The 20,470-nt window shown below is 45.6% G+C and overlaps 1 protein-coding gene and 1 long non-coding RNA gene across 7 annotated transcripts; one reads left to right on the top strand and one right to left on the bottom strand.

Annotated features, from left to right (window-relative positions):
• Positions 1–20: 20 nt before the first annotated feature.
• On the bottom strand, positions 21–1,262 carry LOC127763770 (uncharacterized). Its single transcript, XR_008015749.1, has 3 exons — positions 1,085–1,262; positions 264–329; positions 21–169 (listed from the first exon to the last, which is right to left on the bottom strand). It is a non-coding gene; the product is annotated as an uncharacterized LOC127763770 (long non-coding RNA).
• Positions 1,263–14,815: 13,553 nt separating this feature from the next.
• On the top strand, positions 14,816–20,448 carry LOC127762772 (exocyst complex component EXO70B1-like). 6 transcript variants are annotated; one of them, XR_008015575.1, is made up of 3 exons: positions 14,816–17,059; positions 19,451–19,494; positions 19,764–20,120. XR_008015575.1 is itself a non-coding variant. In XM_052287260.1 (2 exons), exon 1 carries the CDS (start codon positions 14,964–14,966, stop codon positions 17,031–17,033), a length of 2,070 nt encoding a protein of 689 aa, XP_052143220.1. In that variant the 5' UTR covers positions 14,816–14,963; the 3' UTR covers positions 17,034–17,059; positions 20,196–20,448. The 6 variants fall into 6 exon arrangements, 4 of the variants coding, with proteins under 4 accessions (XP_052143220.1, XP_052143222.1, XP_052143221.1 ...); XR_008015574.1 differs by lacking the exon at positions 19,451–19,494 and adding an exon at positions 20,196–20,448 and having other exon boundaries at positions 14,817–17,059; positions 19,764–19,876; XM_052287260.1 differs by lacking the exons at positions 19,451–19,494; positions 19,764–20,120 and adding an exon at positions 20,196–20,448.
• The last annotated feature ends 22 nt before the right edge of the window (positions 20,449–20,470 follow it).

Consider the following 20,470-nt stretch of genomic DNA (forward strand, 5'->3'; position numbering starts at 1 on the left):
GATGCTGAAATGAGGTTCTTCAACTTTGATGTCTCTGTTTTAGTAATTCTTGGTGTATCAAATGCCATCCGATACTGAGAGACTTTGGAATGGTTTTTCCTTGAAGGGTCGGAAGTCTCCTTACTGTTGAGGTAGAAACCTTTACCTCCCACACACATCGCACAATTATCTACAGAAACAATGGGAAACATATCAATATATTTGCTAAATAAGCCAAAAAAATCATAATTTACAAGCACAAATATGCCAGCGATATGCATTACCTATGGCCATATAAATTTGACGACTGTTAGCCAGCAGTTCCATCCATTTTCTGTGTTTTTAATCACCTGCAGTCAACACTGGAGCCTTAGCACAATCACTGATTCTTATCAAGCAGGAATTGGAATTCCTAAAAATTACATGATACTTCTTATTAACCCGAAGTAATACCAGTTCAAAGAGAAATACAATCACTGAAGTAGTTTTTGTATTGGTAATAAATAGCAGGAGACATAAATCTGTACCGATCAAGGAGGAGTTAAAAAACAGGGCTTTGATATTTGTGCGGTGACCACTGACCAACCACAATGTTTGGATCTCTAGTCTACAAATCAGAAGGGATAAGAACAAACGTTGCCAGGTGCCAAAACAAGAAACATGATAGTGGGTAAAAAAACCCATTGTGTGATTCCATCAAACAAATTAGCGGGCATCCGAATACTGCGAATTAGTGGACATCCAGTCAGGGGCGCCACCTATCATAGAGCTTGGGGATTCAGCCGAACCACCCCCAATTCTCCTGGAAACAAATAGCCACACCTACCCCCACCACCACCACCACCACGCAGGCACGAACCAAACCAATCCGAAACAAAATGGGCGGACTAGACAGAGAGAACAGTCTACGCTTAGATCGCCCAAAGCGATTCAAAAAGAAGATCGGAGCAAAGCTCTCGACACGGTCCGAGAAAGTTGGAGTCAAATCACCACCCAAAAAGGAAAAAAAAAACAAATCCGAGCCACCACTGATGGATCTCCGCTCTACGCCGGCTGAGAAATCCGGCGGAGGTGGAGGGGGCAGGGCAGGGCAGGGGAGGGATACCTTGGGAGCAGCGGAGGCAGTGTGGGGTGGCGCTCCGGCCGCGTGATGGGGAGGGATCGGACGAGAGGAAATCGGGGGAAGACAAATCGCCCGCAAGTTGGAGTGCGCGTGGGGACGATAGGAGAGGAGAGGAGAGGAGAGGAGGGAGGTGGAGAGGTGGGTGTCTGATCTCTGATGTGTTGTTTATATTGTACTACTCCTGTGGTTTTGTTTTCACACGCGGCAGCAACGTGGACAACGGGCCACAAATCATTGCTAACTCCTTTTGCAATTCTTTTTTCTTGTAAAGAAATAAGTTATGTTGACCTCCTCGTGCGCAGCGGCGGATTCACAATGGGACGGAGGGGTCTTGAGACCCCACTACCGTCCTCGGGATGGTGGAGACCCTACTAAGCTTCCACTAATTTTTTTTCCATAGATTCATAGGATATGAGACTGGAGGTTCGGTTTATATTGATGTAGTTTATTCAGCCCCCACCACTATTTTTTTTAGATCCGTCCCTGCTTGTGCGCCTATCTCACATGTTGATAGTGAGGACTTCAAAACGTTGTATAGTAGCTGTATAAGAAGTAGAATCACATATTAATTTTAGTTTGGATCATAGATTCTTAATTATTGAACTACCACTGATGCTTCCCCACCATTCAAGAAATTTGACCCCATGTGTTATAATCGTTGATTTTTTTTAAAAAAAATAGGTCAAATATGAAATATGATAAAAAAAAGAGTAGTTTCATTGATTTCTAAGTGGCTGTTCAGATTGTAGCTAAAATAAACTTTACAAAATTTTGGCAATTTGATTTTGGCAATATTGCCAAATTGCTAAAATTTTAGCAGGATTTCTTATCTATTTATTAAAGTTTGGCCAGAAAATAATGGATGAACATATTTGACAACTCTAAAAATTTAACGATATGGTTTAAAATGACATCAACCTGAGCAAGCCCTAAGTATGTTTTCCACGTTATCGTGTATGAAAACAAACAGTTTTTTAAAAGGTTTCTAGGTAGACTAATCTCGTTTATATTAATTAATTTAATTAACTTTGTATAGTCATTATAAAAATCCTTTTATCTTTCCCTAACCACCGGCCATTTCACTTGAATAAATGCCCAACCTTTGTTAACAAACTAATTCATAAAGCAAAGGGAATTAAAATAGTTGCTACAAGAGAGTGTCAACTTGTTAGATTTCTGATGATGGAACCTGCTATCATGATTCAAATTTTAGACTTGACAAGGATGTTTACATTTACCACTAGTTGTAAATATATCTGTCGATAACAAGGTATCTATAGTGACTTCGTGAATCTCAAGGTATGTCAGTCTAGTCCTCGAATGTCTCTCGAATCTCAAGATATGTCTGCTATGTTTTTTAAGGTACAGCCATGGCGACTCCATGAATCTCAAAAGGCATGTCCTCGTAAAGTTAAGGTGTACGTGTAGGCGTTCGTAGGGCCCGGTTCTTGGAGGCATTTATAGGGGTAGGATGTTATCAGGGTTATGGATACACACATACCCAATAGTAATCGACTAAACTCGGCGAGACCACCATATACCAAGTCTTATACAGAATCATACCTCTTATATAGAAGGAGTTCCGGATAAAAAATTACAAAAAGAGTTCTATTGGAAACTATAAGGACTACTTGGATTATATCCATATTGTTCTCCCTAGTTCTACTTTGGACAAGGGTACATCTATGGGTATAAATACAAGACCTCATAAGAGGAGAGGGGACGCGGACACCAATGCACGCCGCCAAATATTGATATTAGAGATAATCCTAGATATACCCATTCTGGCGCCTACAGAGGCCGACAAGAGGGATTTAGCACTATCTCTGATCTCGACGAGTACGTATTCGAGGAGGAAGACTACCCCGTCGTCAACTACATGTTGGTTTTCCATGCCGCCAAGTCAACGACGACTAAATAGGTTATCCTAAATGCTGTACTTGTTTGATTCTGATGAATAAGAGCAACACCGGCTTCGGCCAATAGAAGTAGGGCTATTACCTGATTCTGATGAATAAGGGGCCCAAAGCTGTATAAAAATCCTTGTCTCTGCCTCTTTTATCTCAATCTCGCAGATACCATGTTACCAATGATCCCCATATCATACAAATACCGTAGTCGTGATCTAAAATGTCGACAGATGTGTGTGCGTGTGTTATATATGGGTGAGTGTACACACATTTATATGATGTATGCGTCTGTATTGTGTTTCGGAAAGAAAACAATATAGTACACTACTACACTAACTATTTTTCCGTGCGGTCGAAACTCATTTTCACGTGCGGTTGTTTCGCCCGTCTGTAATGAAGGGTCTGCGAAAATCGCGATTTTTGCATGCGGGTGCCTAACCCGCACGCGGGCAGCGCTTGCACGGGAAAATAAAAAAATGAAACAAAAGAAAAATCAAAACCAAAACCCCAAATCCAACCGCCGCCGTCGCCGCCCTAGCCGAGGCCCGCCGCCGCCGCCCACTCCCATCGCCGGCGGTCTCCCAGACGCCGGATCCACCGCCTGCTCCCGTTGCCGACGCCGGCCGAAGACCCCCCCCATCGGCGCCGCCGCTCCCGGCCTTCGCGCCGCCCGCCGCCAACGCCCCTACCCTCCACTAGATCTGGGGAGGGAAGGAAGGGGAAGGGAGGGGAGCCGGATCCCGCGCGGGGGGAAGGCGGCCGGCCGCCGGATCCGTGCGGGGACAGCCGCCGCCCGCCGGATCCCACGCCTCCACTGCCGCCACGTGGAAGAGGTTGTCGCGCGCCGCTGTCAATATCCTGCTCCCGGCTTCCGTGCTGCCCGCCTCCTGCCGGCCTCCGCGCCACGCGTCGTCGTCGTCGTGGTCCGCCACCAAGGAGAGAGGAGTGAGGAGGAGAGGAGAGGAGAGAGGAGTGAGGAGTGAGGAGAGGAGAGGAAGCATGAGAGAGAGAGGACTGAGGCGTGAGAGAGAGGAATGCACGTGAGTGAGGGGACTTAGCTGAGCGGATAAAGGAGAGGAGAGAAAAAGTGAAATTTTTAAAGTTCCTGTGCGAACCGAGTTACCGTCCACACGCAATCTAAAAGGGTAGCTGTCCAGGAAAATCGTTTGTGCAGTAGTGGTAGAAAGCTCATACAATTTTTTATAAGGTTTTAAATAATTTTAGAAGGTTAAAAGTCATACAAATTAAAACGTATTTCAGCCCACATGGAGGGATAACCGCTTGCTACGTACGGCGTATCCGAGTCACCAGCTTCAGCTCGCAGCATCAATAAGTGCTAAGACAATATAAGCCAGTAGACCAGTTATATATATCTCCTGACGTGTAAGTGATTAGTGTGATATGCATGACAGAATAAGATAACTGTCAGTGTTCCATTATTCAAAGTGTCATCAAGCCGCATTATCGGTAGCAATTTGTCTCCAAACAAGCGCCCATGGTAACTTGAAACCCAGCTGCCTTCGATTGTGAGGTTTGATATTTTCAACAAGCTAGTAGATCGTAGGCTCTAGAGGATGTAGCTATCGCATAGAGAAAAGACTGATTATTCTGAGATATGCTTATCATGCTTTGACGAGAGCACACAGAAAGCTGATCAAGTGATCATCCCGTCAGACCTTTCTTTTTTAGCTTGTGGTTACTTCATAGATTATCATTTATATATGTCATGCTTTAAATTGGAACTATCCAAAAATATGTATGCCAAATATAATTATAGTAAAAATATAGTGTAATTACATCACATTATATGTAAAATTGTATGTTGGAGCATCTGCTATATATTGGGCTATATGATTGTATAGAAATGATATGGTTTTTATAAATCACCATCTATATCCTGTATGTAGGTTCTTTTCAAGACAATATACTAGCTCTGATGTTGGGCTCAACTACTAAAGTGTGTTGAAGAAATCAAGTCAGTGAAAGCTGCATGTCGTAATTTTAAGTCAATGGTTATCAGCTACTCGCTAACTTTGGATAGAGATTCACAAATAGAATTATTCAAAATTTTTGTGATTTTTTTATGTTGTGTGAGTTTTTATTAGTTTGTGTGTGCTTTTGTTTATTCAGGTATGAGTTTTTGTTGAATTGGTTTAATAATTGGCTGTAGCTATTTAAGCAAAGACCGGGATTATATTCCATTATCTGGAAAAAAAAAAGTAAATTGTATGTAAGTTAAAAATTGAGCTGGCTGCTTGGTTGGTTGGTGCCCTGGTACACATGGTTTAAGGTCGTGGGTTTCATTCCCCGCTCGCTCTGCTTCACTATTGTTTTATAGCACGAATCCCGGGCTATAGAATGTCAAGAAACCGACATATATTTTTTTTCGCAATAATATGCCGCCATCTTTTTTTGCAACTCCGTTCTAAATTACGTTTTTTTTTTTACTTTCTTCATCAATGTTGCTTTAGGTAACTTTTTTACGCTACTTGTTATTTATAATATATAATATATTTGTTATATGCAATTGTCCAAAATCCACTTGATCATCTAAAAAATTTAAGAACGGGCAGTATATCTACTACTAGCTCAACACTACGGTTAAGTTCTAATAGCAACTCGAAACGGCTACTTGATTTGTTATTATCCATGAGCACGTTTTGTAATCTACATTAAACAATACAATTCATGCATGCAAAAGTTTTCTATATAAGTTTCCTAAAAATCAAATAAATTTATTTTTAAATTTATGGAAATGCTACAGAACGGTATCCCGTTCGAACGGGATGATACCTAGGTATTAGCCGATACCAAATAGGTATCATGTAATACCTTCCCGTCCGAACAAGATATCAGCTAATACCTACCACGTATAGGGATGGATAGAAAGCTCGTGGCTCGTTAGCTCGCTCGGCTCGTGACATGCTCGGCTCGGCTCGTTTGAATTTCCTAACGAGTTGAGCTGACATTTTAGCTCGTTAGAGATAAAGAACCAGCTCGAGCTAGCTCGCGAGCCTTAACGAGCCAGGACTCCATCAGACATCCGCAAAGGCCCAGCCCAATACAAAAGAAAGACCCAAGCCAAAGACAAATAGACAACAGCAAAAGTGCAAGCAAAACCCTAGTCCTCCTCAGTCCTACTCCTCACTCCTCATCCACCGCACGTGGCACGGCCACACCGCACGACACATCGCCAGTTCGCCAGTTCGCCACCGCCAGCCGCTAGGGCCACTGCCGCCGCCTCACTGCGCCGACGGAGCTGGGTGATCTGCGGTGGGAGGGGAAGACGACACGACGGCGTTTCAAGCACAAGCTCCAGTTGCTTCAAGCTCCTCCACCACAAGCTTCAGTCGCTCGCCGCGGCGACGGGAGGAGAAGACGACGCGGCGGCGTTCGGGGTCTCCTGTCGCGTGGCCTTCTCCACGGCATCGCCTCCAAGGACCTCCAAGTCGACCCTAACTCCTCCCTTTCCGTCCGCATCTTCCTCCCCACCTCGCCGCCGCACCCGCACAGCCTAGGGCTCCGCCCGTGCCGCGCCAGCAAGCCACCGCCCACCACCACCATCGCCAGCCGCTAGGTCCCTCCTCTTCTGCCGGCTGGATGGTTTGGATGGGTTGGCTCGCGAGCCTAACGAGCTAGCTCGAGCTTTCAAACGAGCCGAGCCGAGCCAGCTCGTTATCCTAACGAGCTTGACCGAGCCGAGTCGAGCCGGCTCGCTATCCACCCGTAACTACGTATCGGGCGATATCTCAGAGGTATCATCCCATTCAAACGGGATACAAATCCTGAATGAACTGCCGTCCCGTACTCACCCTAAAACTAACAAAATGTTATCAATCAAAACATTTTAAGGCGAATGAAAGAACTTTGCTCGATTCTATAAAAAACAATACCATATATCCTATGGTTACACTTCAAAATATACTACCCAGTTAAAATCTCTTTTGTATTTTAGGAGGAAGAAATTACCCCATATCACGCGATGTAGATCACTCTCATGCGGAATTAACAGCACAGGATGTCTGGATGGATCCGTTGAGCAAAGCAGGTAGCGTGCGTGTGACGGCGTTGATCCCCTGCCTAGCCACTGGGTCATCAGGATATTAGATACGCCCGTATGCCCACGACGATATCAGCAGAAAGCAAGTTGATATGTTGGGTAGTTGTAGTAGTAGTAGAAACCAGGTGCGTCTGCCTACTAGTTCGGTGCTACCATATCATGGGTCTATTTGAAGGAGCTCCGTATAACTTTTTATCTAAATTCTGAGAAGTTGTAGTTGTAGAATCCAGAAAATAAATTAGAAGCTAGAAGCTGGAAAACCCAGCTTTTACAGATTCTCAGAAGTTGGCTACCAACTAGTTGCGTCTCAAATCTTATAAGCTCTCTAAACAGACCCCATATCACTCTTATCTAAGGAAGGTCACAACCAGGGGACGTACTGATCGAGCTTCAATACTCAATAGCCGTGGCTCCAATCTTTCCTGCCGTTCCAATCGGATTCGTCATCCATATTGGATTGGTTTCAATATATTCTTTCCTTCGTGTGATCTCTGAAACTGGTCAAAGATTTGGCCCAAGATTCATCCACTCTCAATCATATAATTCATATTCGTGGGTTGCGTGGTTCCGATCACGGAGAGCAGTATATTATAGCCATACATATGTATTCTCTTCGTCGTTACGGGGTTGGGACCGTATGTGTGGCACTACTAGAAAACCAATTTTCTCAAGCGGCCAAAACTTATTTTCGCAGGCGGGAGAGAGGTCCGCCTGCAATACAACGACTGTGAAAATTGATGATTTTCACAGTCGAGGCAACAACCCGCCTGCGAAAATACAAAAAAACGAATGAAAAAAAATCGCCGCACCGCCGCCGCCCCCCTCCCCCGGCCGGATCTGAGAGGGGAGGGGAGGGGAGCCGCCGCCGCCGCCGTCGTCGCCGCCGTCGGCCTCCCCCCTTCCTCCTCCGGCTAGATCTGTGAGGGAGGGAGGGAGGGGAGATGCCGCCGGCTGGCCCGTGCCGCACCGCGAGCGCCGTCGCCGCCGTCGTCGTCGCCACCGTCGCACCCGCCGGCCTCCCCCCTCCCTCCTCCGGCCAGATCTAGGAGGGAGGGGGCGAGGGGAGACACCGCCGGCCGCCCCGCGCCGCCGTCGCCGCCGTCGCCCCCGCTGGCCTCCCCCCCTCCCTCCTCCGGCCAGATCTGGGAGGGAGGGGGCGAGGGGAGACGCCGCCGGCCGCGCGCCCCGCGCGCATCGTCGCTGCCGCCGCCGCCGGAGATGAGAGGAGAGGAGAGTTAGTGAGGGAGAGGAGAGGAGAGGAGACTGAGTCAGTGGAGGGAGAGGGAGAGAGAGAGAGAGTTGAGTGGTGGGAGGGGTGGGAGGAGAAGATAAGGGTGGGTTTTTTTTGGGTAGGTACGATTTTTGCAGTCGGACCACATAAGGTTCGCCTGCGAAAATAGATTTTCGCAGGCGCCGCTTAAGTAGTCCGCTAGCGAAAATGATTTTCGTAGGTGCCGTTTAAGTGGTCCGCCTGTAAAAATACAGCGAACTTCACCCCGACTTATATTTTTGTAGGCGGTTATTTGGTTATAAGAATCATGTCCGCCTGCGAAAAAAAGACCCCTACGTTGGGGAAAAATGCGTTTTCTAGTAGTGTCGTTAGTTGTAGATAGTTGCGAAGACATAAAGATTTTTAAATCCGAACATAAATTAACTATATCAACCATTTCTTATAGAAATTATATTGTTAATCCTTTTAACTGTTAAAATTTTAATGAAACATTTGACGGTAAGTCTGGACGGTTAATCGTGCTAGCCGAGCGGAGCCGTGATGGCTATTTTAAGGAGGCATTATAAGAAGATGAAAATGGAACTGTTACGGGAAAAAAAGAAGAAGCAAAGTGGAATAGAGTAGCATCATTTTCACATAAGGGCTTCGGTAGATTCATCCATTTTACTCCTCTGTTTTTTTTCTCTCTGTTTGTTTGATGAGAATTTCATGGATGGTTGGAAATAACTGGCGAATTGAAGCCCGTACTTGCTGGAGGAGGAGAACCTGGGGGGAGGCATTGTGTATCTGTGTGGTGACTGTTGAGGATGGGGAAATGTGGTCCACGGTGCATACGCGTTTGAGATGAGACGAGAGAGACAGAGAGGGTGATCAGCGTTATGGGTGTGTTCGGCACCCAAGTTTCCCAACCACTCTCCATCTTTTTCCGCGCGCACGTTTTTCGAATTGCTAAATGGTGTATTTTTTTTAAGTTTCTATACAAAAGTTGCTTAAAAATCAAATTAATCCTTTTTAAAAAGAAATTTATCTAATACTTAATTAATCACGCACTAATGGATCGCTCCGTTTTCCGTGCGGGAGAGATTATTTCCCATCCACGGAATCCGAACACAGCCACGCTATATGGAAGATATGAATTAGCAAACTGCGGATAGTGAATACTCCAGCTGCTAAGAGCACCCACAATGGTAAAGTAAGGTGCTCTCTATAAAACATGTATATCTCAGCAATAGACTAGATTAATAGTAAACCACCTCAATAGTATGTCTACATGGGTATCTATAGCTCTGTAATGCATTGCCTCGTTTTTCTCTATAGACTATCTCCAGGTTAGTAGATAGCTTTGCTCTCTCTCTTCATTTAATCTCTTCCAAGTAGGAAAATATGCTGACATGGATCTCTGGTAGAGAGTCTATAGATAACTATTGTGGGTGCCCTAAGAGCACCCGCAGTGGTAAAGTAAGGTGCTCTTTATAAAACATGATCTTAGCAATAGACTAGATTAATAGTAAAACATCTCAATAGTATGTCTACATAGGTTTCTACAACTCTCTAATCCATTGCCTCGTTTTTCTCTATATACTATCTTCAGGTTAGTACATAGCTTTGCTCTCTTTCTTCATTTAATCTCTTCCATGTAGAAAAATATGTTGACATGGATCTTTTATAAAGAGCTTATAGATAACTATTGCGGGTGCCCTAAGCAAAGATGGATCACGCAATCAACCTCGCGTTTAGTGAGTACACGCTGATAACCTTTCCTGCTTGTCTCGATCCCAGCCTAGAAAAAAAATTAATCTCGCCATCGGGCCCAGTCCATGGAACGATGTCCCTCAGAGGATGGAAAACTAACTAACTCATTTGCACATAATTAATTAAATATCAGTTTAAAATTTTTTAAATGTTTTAATATGATTTTTTAAAGTGATTATTCATGTATTTCTTTTAAAAAACAGTACTGTATAACAGCATTTCAGAAAATATATGCGTGTAAAATAAAAGGGCAGAAAGATGGAACTCTTGCGAAGTAGTGTCTCATCACGCACTGCACGCGGTACCCACACCAAACACACAGTGGAACTAGAAAACGGCCAGGAAAAAATAATAACCTAAATAATTCCCGACAATTTCGGTTCTCATCGTTTGGCTTATTAAGTCAAACGACATATTTACAAATGAAACATAATTTATGAATAAAACTTTTATATACGTGTTCTTAGCGATATAAAAGCAAAGACTGAAAATTAAACTCCGATGAAAAAAATCTCAAAATCTAAAAATTTAAATTTTAGCTGATAAGTATAGGCATAAACGAAAAGATTGAGCTGTTCGTTCCTTATAGCTAGCTCCACCAAACATATATATACGCCGCTTTCCTGCGAGTGCCACACCTCACCTTTTTCTTACGAGAAACGCGCGAGCGAGCGAGCGTTGATCCAATGTTTTCCCCTGCGACACATACGCGTACCACACCAACCGATCTTTCAACACAGCATGTAAGCAATCGACTAGTGCGATGAGCAAGCGCCTGGGAGATGGTAGTACGTTTCTCCATGTCCGTAGCTAGCTAGGCTCATGACACACACAGTACGTGCAGTAGTATGCCGGTGGGCGGCCGAGGTGCGTGTAGTCATAGGTCGAACTCGGACCACAAACTGATACAGCATTAAGTTTACAGCAACAAATAAATCGAATAAAGTCAATAAATCATGTATAAAGCGATAGATATTGTATAGAGATATGTCGGCTAAGACAGAAGATTAGACCTAACCGAGATAATCCCAACTAAACACGATGTGTCGACGGGGGATACTCGTAGACCGGATATAAAGGGTACTGGGGTACGCTGGTACGAGGATCAACGTAATACGACATAAGGCAGACAGAAAACAAAGATTATACTGGTTCAGGCCCCTTGATAAGTAATAGTCCTAATTCAGTTGATATGGGATTATATGATGGAAACCACATATTACAAAGGGAATAGTGGAACTCGATGATACCAACGAGATCGTAATCGAACATGTTCGATTAGATCTCTCGGCGACTTGGCTCCTGTAGGCTTCAACTCCGTAGGCTGTGATGGATGTGTTGGCTATGAGATTTGATGCCTTAGGTCCTTCCGGGGGTTCCTTTTATATCGCAGGTCAACTGGTCTCCAAGTAGGACTCGGAGACATCGGACCCGACACGATACAATGACGACCCAGTTCCGTCCGAGTAGGACTCCTTCCATCTGTGAACTCCGTGATGAATTTCCTTAACGTATGCCGAAAACGTCCGTATACGCGCAAGTATACCATATTGATATGTGACGTATATCGAAGGGTAGAGGGTATACCTTACCCATAACCCTGACATGATGCAACTAAAGATAGAATTAAAATATCGGGTAAACAAATATACCAATTGAACTATAGCAATCCAAGATATTGAAGCGATGCAGTCTTGAACAACACCAATATAACCGATAACAGAGTCAGTGGAACTTAGGACTTATCCCTTCGCCGGAGATCGAAACGATGCAGCCGGTGATAAAAACCTCGGAACAGAGGGTGGTAATGTGCCAAAAGTTGTATTGATTGAGAGATAGTTTACAATAACCCCAGTGTACATATTTATGCCCATAGGCTGTTTAGAGTCCTGATTCGACACTAAACACACTTTCCTAAATATTAAAAGGAAAATTAGTAAGCCCTGCCTAATTAATAGATAAATCAAGCTGCCGTGTGTCTTCACGATTAATTCTTGAACTCGATCTCTTCTAGATAAAGTTTTCATTGGTTGATTGTATTCTTTACATATCCAAATCCGCTAAAGAATATTACTAAATTTGGTGTTAACAGTTGTATTCGATTTTGCGGTTCGGAGACGACATTTAAACTCAGCGACAAATGGAGGGACCTAAAAGTGAACTTAACCTAAAAAGATGACATGTAGGTGACATACCAGGCCCAAGGCCCGAGCCTCAAAGGCCCCTATTCATGTAGGAATAAGTCTGTTTTGCCTCCCTCTACTCATGCCCCTAGTTGAATCACTCCCTGAGCGGTTTCGTAGACGGTTTCATCAAATGTGACAGTTGATTCGCTGAGTCATAGGTGGGACGCATTTGTTGGCAGCCTCCACCTCATCTCTCTCTCTCTCTCTCTCATCTCTTCCTCTTCTCTCGTCTTCCATAAGCACAGAGGCAGGGCGGCAACAACGGCTGTGCGGGGGGAGGACCTTGCCAACTGTGCCGCGGGCGGGGGGAGGTGCTCGCCGGCCGGAGCGCTGTGCGCGGGGGAGGACCTCGCCGGCTGGCCGCGCTGCGTGCAGGGTAGGACCTCTTTTGGGCCAATATGTATTTTTATTGTTTTGCTCACTGACATGTGGGTCCTATTTATGTTTGTTTTATTTTTATGCCACACAAGCACCACGTTGATGCCACATTGGATGAAGACTAAGTCAACCCGCCATGTAAGCGGCACGTAGGACAAAACCGCCTCCAAAACCGTCCGGGGAGTTGATTTGCAAACGGTTTCGAGAGTTAGGGGATGTCTTATACCTGGTTTTGCGGTTGAGGGGTGTGATTCAACCAGGGGCATGAGTTGAGGGAGGTAAAATGGACTTATTCCTTTTCTGCACCTAAAAAAATGGAACCAAGAAAAGGAAAAAGTTCACTTTGGGTCCCTCAAATTTGTCACCGAGTTCAAAATTCATGCCTAGACCACAAAACCGGATATAATGCATCCCCCAACTTACAAAACCAATGCTAACGAGGTCCATCGACAACATTGTCTCCGGTTTTGGCTGACCTGACACCTACGTGACTCCTTTGATTAGGTCTTCGTTTCACGTGGCATTGACGTGACGCTTACGTGGCAATTGAATCCCAAAAAATAATAAAACCAGTGGGCCCACATGTCATCCTCACTACCCTTGTCTTTCTATCCTCTCTCTGCCCTTTCTCTCTATCCGCTCTGTCTTTCTCTCCCCGATCAGTGGAATAGGGTGGGTAGCGGCTGGAGCGGGCGACGGGCAGGACGGGCGGTGGCTAGAGCAGCAGTGGGCGGAGTAGGCTGGCAAAGCGGAGCGGGATGTCAACGGGGCAGGGCAGAGGGGAGGAGTGGGGCGACAGGTGGCGACGGGACAGAGCACAGGGGCGGAGCGAGGCAGTGGCACGGAGCGGGCGGAGCGGCGATGGGCGGAGCAGAGCGGCTCTGCCCACTTGGGTCTCAGTCGTCGTCGTCGTCGTCCTTCGACTTCTGTCCCCACACCCCTGCAACTACGACCAAATCTCTCGACATGTCGGAGAAGAAGCGTTGTGGCGGGGCAGGTGCGACCACGTCATGCTCCGCCTCTAAGAAGCCGCGGGCCTCCACGGATGCGTCCTACGCCGAGTCACTTCGCTCAAAGCTCTGCCCTGACGCCTCCATCCTCGCCACCCTTCGCTCCCTGGCCTTCGCCTGCTCCAAATCCAAGCCCGCGGGGTTGTCACCGTCCGCCGGGGTTTCTCCTTCGCGGTGCCCTCCAACCAGGTCTACCTTTCCGAACCTCAATTGCATTGCGTTCGTCCAAGCGTGAGTCCACGAGGCCCTTCGCCAACGTCACCATCGCGCGGAGGGCCACCATCACCGTGCACGTCCTCTCCCTAGTCCACGCCGACCAGGCGTAGTCCGACGCTGTCCTCGACGACATCTCCTGTATGCTTGTCTGCACCCGCTCCTCCTTCCACGCCATCGCGTTCAAGAAGGACGTTGTTGTCGCGCGCCTCACCTTTGCCGACGATAGCAACCGGATCGACTACACGTGCATGGGTGTGCGGGAAGGCCATCCAACACAACATCAACAGGGTGTTGGGCATCAAGAGCGTCGCGCTATCCATCTTGCTGGTGGAGAATGACGCTGCGTTCATGCGGCCTCCGCTCGCCCTGCTCCTGCCCGCCCGTCGCTCGCTCCGGCCACTGTTCGCCCCACTCCAATGCCCGGAGAGAGAGGATAGAGAGAAGAGGGGAGTAGTGAGGATGACAGGTGGGGCCACGTGGGGAAACCTTTTATTATTATTGTGTATGTAAAACTGACATGTGGGCCCATATGCTTTATTGTTTTTCCGGACCCAATTGTCACTAAGTGACACGTCAACGCCATATACGACGAAGAACCAGTCAAAGTCAAAGGAGCCACGCAGACGTCAAGTCAGCCAAAACCAGGAACAATATTATTGAAGGACCTCTTTTACACGGTTTATTAAGTTAGAGGATGTTTTATATCTAGTTGAGAGATATATTTAAGACTGAGACCCAAGAAGAATAGAAGAAGACGCAACATGTGTAGGGGGCAACACGCCGGCCGGCCACTGCTGGTGGTAGTGGAGCAGTGGTCGTCGGTCCACTGTACAACGACCTTGGGGCATGGCTCCCCCGGCCGTCCAACTCCAACCCCAACCCCAAAAGATAAAAAATCATCGCCACTGTTGAGCGTTGAGCTCGCCTTCTCAGTCCACCACCAGTGCGACCGGTCGGACACGCGACCCGACCCGACCCGACGATTCGGCGATCCAAGCCAGCCAACACCAAGCACTAGCACACTAGCAGTCAAAGCAGAGAAGGCAACTAGGCAAAGCAGCGTAACACCCAAGTTACCTCCGCTCCCCTCCCCACCGAATCCCCCCGATTGGTCGGCGATGTCGGCGGCGCCCCCGCCTCCCCCCCCGGAGTCCCCGGTCGCCGCCGCCGCCGGCGGAGGCGACAAGGTGCTCGCCGCGGCGCAGCACATCGTCAAGTCGCTGGCGACATCCAAGAACGCCGCCGACGACATGATCCGCATCCTCTCGGGCTTCGACAACCGCCTCTCCCAGATCACCTCCGACCTCTTCCCCTCCCCCGACCTCGCCGCTGACTCCGACGAACGGGGGAACCCCCTGTGGGGGCAGATCTCGGCCGCGGCCTTCGACGCCGCCGAGCAGCTCATCCAGGTCTGGGACGGCACCCCGGAGGCGCTCGTCTTCGAGGCCACCGAGGACGAGGTCGCCGAGTACCTCTCCGCGGTCGACGTGGCCATCGAGCACCTCGCGCGCGGCAGCGGCGGCGGCGCCGGCGGCGCGGGGTCCTCCTCCTCCTCCACCGCGGGCCGCGCCGGGGTCGCCGTGCAGCTCGCCATGGCGCGCCTCGAGGAGGAGCTGCGCCACCTCATGGTCCGCCACGCCGTGCCGCTCGACCCCACGGGCCTCTTCTTCTCCCTGCGCCGCCTCTCGCTCGGCTCCATGGACGACCTCGACACCTCCTCCGAGTTCGACGCCGCCACGCCGCACAGCATCGACGTCGCGCCGGAGACCGCGCGCGGCGGGCCCCTGGTCAACCCCTTCGAGGACCAGGTGTTCGACCCCGTGCGCCCTGAGGCCGTCGACGACCTCCGCGCCATCGCCGACCGGATGGCGCGCGCCGGGTACTCGCGCGAGCTCGCCGACGCGTACTGCGGCATCCGCCGTGACCTGCTCGACGAGTACCTCTCCGCGCTCGGCGTCGAGCGCCTCAGCATTGACGAGGTGCAGCGCATCGAGTGGAAGCACCTGAATGACAAGATGAAGAAGTGGGTGCAGGCGGTCAAGACGGTCGTGCGTGTCCTGCTCGCTGGTGAGCGACGCCTCTGCGATCAGGTGCTCAGTGTGTCCGATGAGCTCAGGGAGGAGTGCTTCATCGAATCAACCAAAGGTTGTATTATGCAGATTCTCAGCTTTGGGGATGCTGTGGCTGTGTGTCCCCGCTCGCCAGAGAAGCTCTCGCGGATTCTTGACATGTATGAGGCACTTGCAGAGGTGATCCCTGAGATGAAGGATTTGTGCTTGGGCAGTTCTGGGGATGGTGTGATCAGCGATGTTCAGGTGAATCTTGATAGGCTTGGGGATGCCATTAGGGGTACACTTTTCGAGTTTGGGAAGGTTTTGCAGCTGGAGTCATCACGGAGGGCAATGACAGCTGGTGAGATCCACCCCATGACACGCTACGTCATGAACTATTTGAGGCTTCTGGTTGTTTACAGCGACACACTTGATGCCCTCTTGGATGACGATGCCGATGACCAAATTGATTTGGCAAGAGCTGAGGATCAGGATCAGGAACACTTGGAGAGCATGACCCCTCTTGGAAAGCGCCTTTTGAAGCTGATATCTTATTTGGAGGCTAACTTGGAGGAAAAATCTAAGCTGTATGAAGATAGCGCCCTGGAGTGCATATTTTCCATGAACAATTTGCTGTACATTGTTCAAAAGGTGAGGGACTCTGAGCTCGGCAAGATTTTAGGTGATCACTGGGTAAAAAGGCGTAATGGCAAGATCCGGCAGTATTCAAAGAGCTACCTAAGGATTTCCTGGATGAAGGTTTTATCTTTTCTGAAGGATGATGGACATGGAAGTGGGAGCGGCAGCAGCAGCGGCAGTGGCAGTGGGCATTCAAGTTCTCGGATGTCCATCAAGGAGAAGTTCAAGAACTTCAACCTGGCCTTTGAGGAAATATACAGGAACCAAACAACCTGGAAAGTTCCAGATCCTCAGCTCCGAGAAGAGCTGAAAATATCCATATCTGAAAATGTTATTCCGGCATATCGTGCTTTTTTGGGAAGATATGGTAGCCAAGTGGATGGGGGAAGAAATTCAGGGAAATATATAAAATACACCCCAGAGGACTTGGAAAGTCAGCTTTCTGATTTGTTTGAGGGTGCACCGGGGCCAGCCAACCACTCTAGAAGAAGAACATAGTTCATATTTGGCAAGCCCTGTTAAAGGTATGATTTTGTCCAAGGATTGTAAATTGCTCTACACTTCTTTCATGTGTGTTCTTGCTACCTTTAGTAGTCATTGCAACACCATAATACAATACAAGGACCTTTCGTTATGCACACTGTTGCAAGGTGTGTACTAAGGAATATTGTACATGTGTTGTTTCTGTTCTATCTCTTGCTGTTTTTTTCTGGGTGTTAGCTCTTCTAGATTTTCAGTACTATTTAACACATCGAAAGGCCCAAGAACTTGTTCAATTGGGTAGAGTTGGGTTTACCATTACTAGTGCAGCCATTTAGGAATAACCTATTAAGGGTTATGAAGAAATATGATGTTCAGTAGCATTGGAAGAAACTCCATGCTAAAGTATGCACCACAACCCGAGACTTTGTCGGTCGAATTTTACTGTTACAAAATTTATGTTCCTGTAAACTTATTTAATATTATATATATAACACTGATACTGCAACCACAGGCTTAAAAGTGTCCTTTAATGATTTGAACATTAAAACTACTTGACTGTAATGAGCTTGAAAATAAACCTTTTTGCTTATTTGTTCTCCTAAAGTTTGCCGTCTTCCTTATGGTTATTTAGAACTTAGAATCTTCTCTAGCAATAGCTTATGAATAAGCACGTTTCTTGGCAAACAATGAAATATCAATGGTCCCTGTTAACAGTACACTCAATGCTGAAACCTCTTGTTCTCTAAAGCTTGGTTTGCACACCTGAATTCATGTATATTAGGCTTTTGACATTCAAGTATCGTACTCAGCATAGCACACCTGAATTCATGAGTGCATTCCACAAACAATGTAAATTACTCGTCCTTTGGTATCTGATTTCCCTTGTAGATGTTGCTCAAGTTAAATATTTGAATGAAATTGGAGTGCATGTTCATGTCCTCATACCTGCTCCAGGAGATAGTGAGATACTGATTGTAGTTATGCTGTTCATAGTTCATACTTACAAACTAGTATTCATATAAAGAACAGGCACTACACGTTGTTTTTTCATTAGTACACACTGTACTACTAGTGTGTGGATCATTTATATCTGCTTTGCGCCTCTGCTAATTTTTTGAGGTTTTGTATTTATATTACCACTAGGTGAAATTTTTGTTCCTGTTAAAACAGCAAATTCCACCAATGTTTTTTTAAACAGTATTGACAAGTATGATTCCCTTGCATCATTATCTCTTAATTGTTTGATGTCAAAGCATCACTAATTAAGTTTAATTGTTTTCTAATCACATTATGTACACTAAAATTTACAACATTGAATATTGTAAATGGACCTTTGTGTGGAGAGAAGGAAAATATGTGTCAGTTGGAGCTAAATTCTACAAAAATCTGAATAATGGTCGAAGTTCCTGAAATGTTTCCCAACCCTTGATAGCAGGTACCCCAAAAGCAATCATAATCTGAAATTTGGATACGATAATATGACATGTCATGTCTGCAGGATAAATGTAGAAACTTATTAGTACCAGGTAAACAAAAGTGATTGAATGAATGCACATTTCAAGTAGCTACTTAGCTAAGATCCGAGACATACATCTTTTGGAATCATGTGAATAGCACTTATCGAAATCGACAAAATGAGATTAAAAAAAAGGGAAGATCTGCAATGCAAATGATACTGGGGGTCCCAATGAATACGTGCTATAATTTTTGACACATTGATTGATAATTTCATATGCCATGGCTTACCAATGCAAATTCTACATGTACAGTTATTTTTTCTGAGGGTGGGAATTGGGAACAATTGGCTAGTGTACTCTTGTAAGGTCTTACAACAGTGGAAAATCAACAAAAGAAAAAAAGAAAACAGATTTATGGGAATTGAACTCTAGTAACTAGAGAGCAAAGGTGCAACATCTGAGCTTGGCTATCGTTGGGCTTTCTTACATCATATGATGTTGAAAAATATATGATTGTGTCTTCTTAGCGTCATGTTTCCTTCTTCTTGCTAGGTTTCTGAATTTATTTCCATGCCATTCGTATTTAAGTAAACATGCTTTAGTTATCCAGCCAGTAAATGTATATTTTAAAACCATTTTCATCTGAAATATATATTTTTCATGTCAGATGACTTATCTCCTGTTGTTAGTTAAAATCAATCAATATGAACTATTTTGTTACATATTTCATCAAATCTTAACTGTTTATCATTGGACTTCTTCGATTGTTATTCTACTTTTCTTTGTACGCTTGCTGTATTATGCCTCCTGTGAACTATCTTTAGCTATATTTATCCAATAATCTAGTTCTGATTTACTCAAAATATTTCCCCTCTATTTTACAGTTAACCTAAACACAATGGCCTTTTTTATCTTATGAGTATGTTCATATTCTGTTGAATATGTTTATAAGTGAAGGCTGCTTCAATTTTGTAGTTTTGTGGAGAAGCAAATCGCTGAATTGATATAAGATTTTCTCTGTAAGTCTCAAGCAAGTAAATATTGCAATTCAAAACCGAAATAAAAGGCTGTAGAAGAATGGTAAATGGTCTCTTTAGCTCCTTTTATGCTAAAGAAATCACCACGCAGTTCAATCATTTTCTCTTTCAAACTGAAGTTTTGGCTTTATTCTTTTGCAATTTTGTGTTTCTCAACCTCTCTTTTGTTCCCTTTGCATAACAGTATAAAATTCTAAACTGTTTCTGGTTCTCTGCTGCTATTTTTCTTGTTAATCTGGGAATGGATGAAGGATTTGCAGTCTCTTTCAAGATAGAACCGTTCAAAAGTGAAGCAAAGGGGTGGATTTAAACAGTAATAAGATGGCGCAAGGTTGATATTTCTGACACTAAAGAAAAACAACTGGTAATACTTGGTTTTGTGTTCTGTATCCTTCAGTAATTCCAAATTGAGTTCTGCTATACGTATGACTGGAGCTGTACGACTCACATCCGACAACCAATCAACACTCTCAACATCTTCCCATGTGGGCCTAGGCATGTAGCAGCTTTGCACTAGTCAGACACAAATGGTACACGCTAGTCATATGTATAGACATTTCCTTCCAAATTTCAGAAGGATCCTCTTTACTGATTTATTTCTGTTTAAATCCCTACGGAGTTCATGTCATTTTACTTTCAGATATGAAATCTGAAATTTCCGTTCTTCTATTTCTAACTTGCAGGACGTACAGATTGTGCTATTAAACACAGTAGAGTTGACATCTTTTTTTTCGTCACCCGCACATATCATTGTAGTACTTGTGCATTTTCCCGGAAAAAAGTACTTGTGCATTTGTGCCGCTCTGTGTTATGTACAGTTGGATATCTTATGATATTACTAGAGTGATGTTTCCTGGTGAATTTTGTAACTGATTTCACTACATTATCAGAAGTCTGATGTAATGCTGCCTCAGAAATATAGCAAAACTTTATTAAGATTGGACTGGGATTTGGAATC

Source organism: Oryza glaberrima, chromosome 2 (genome assembly GCF_000147395.1).
Source record: "Oryza glaberrima chromosome 2, OglaRS2, whole genome shotgun sequence".
NCBI lineage: Eukaryota > Viridiplantae > Streptophyta > Magnoliopsida > Poales > Poaceae > Oryza > Oryza glaberrima.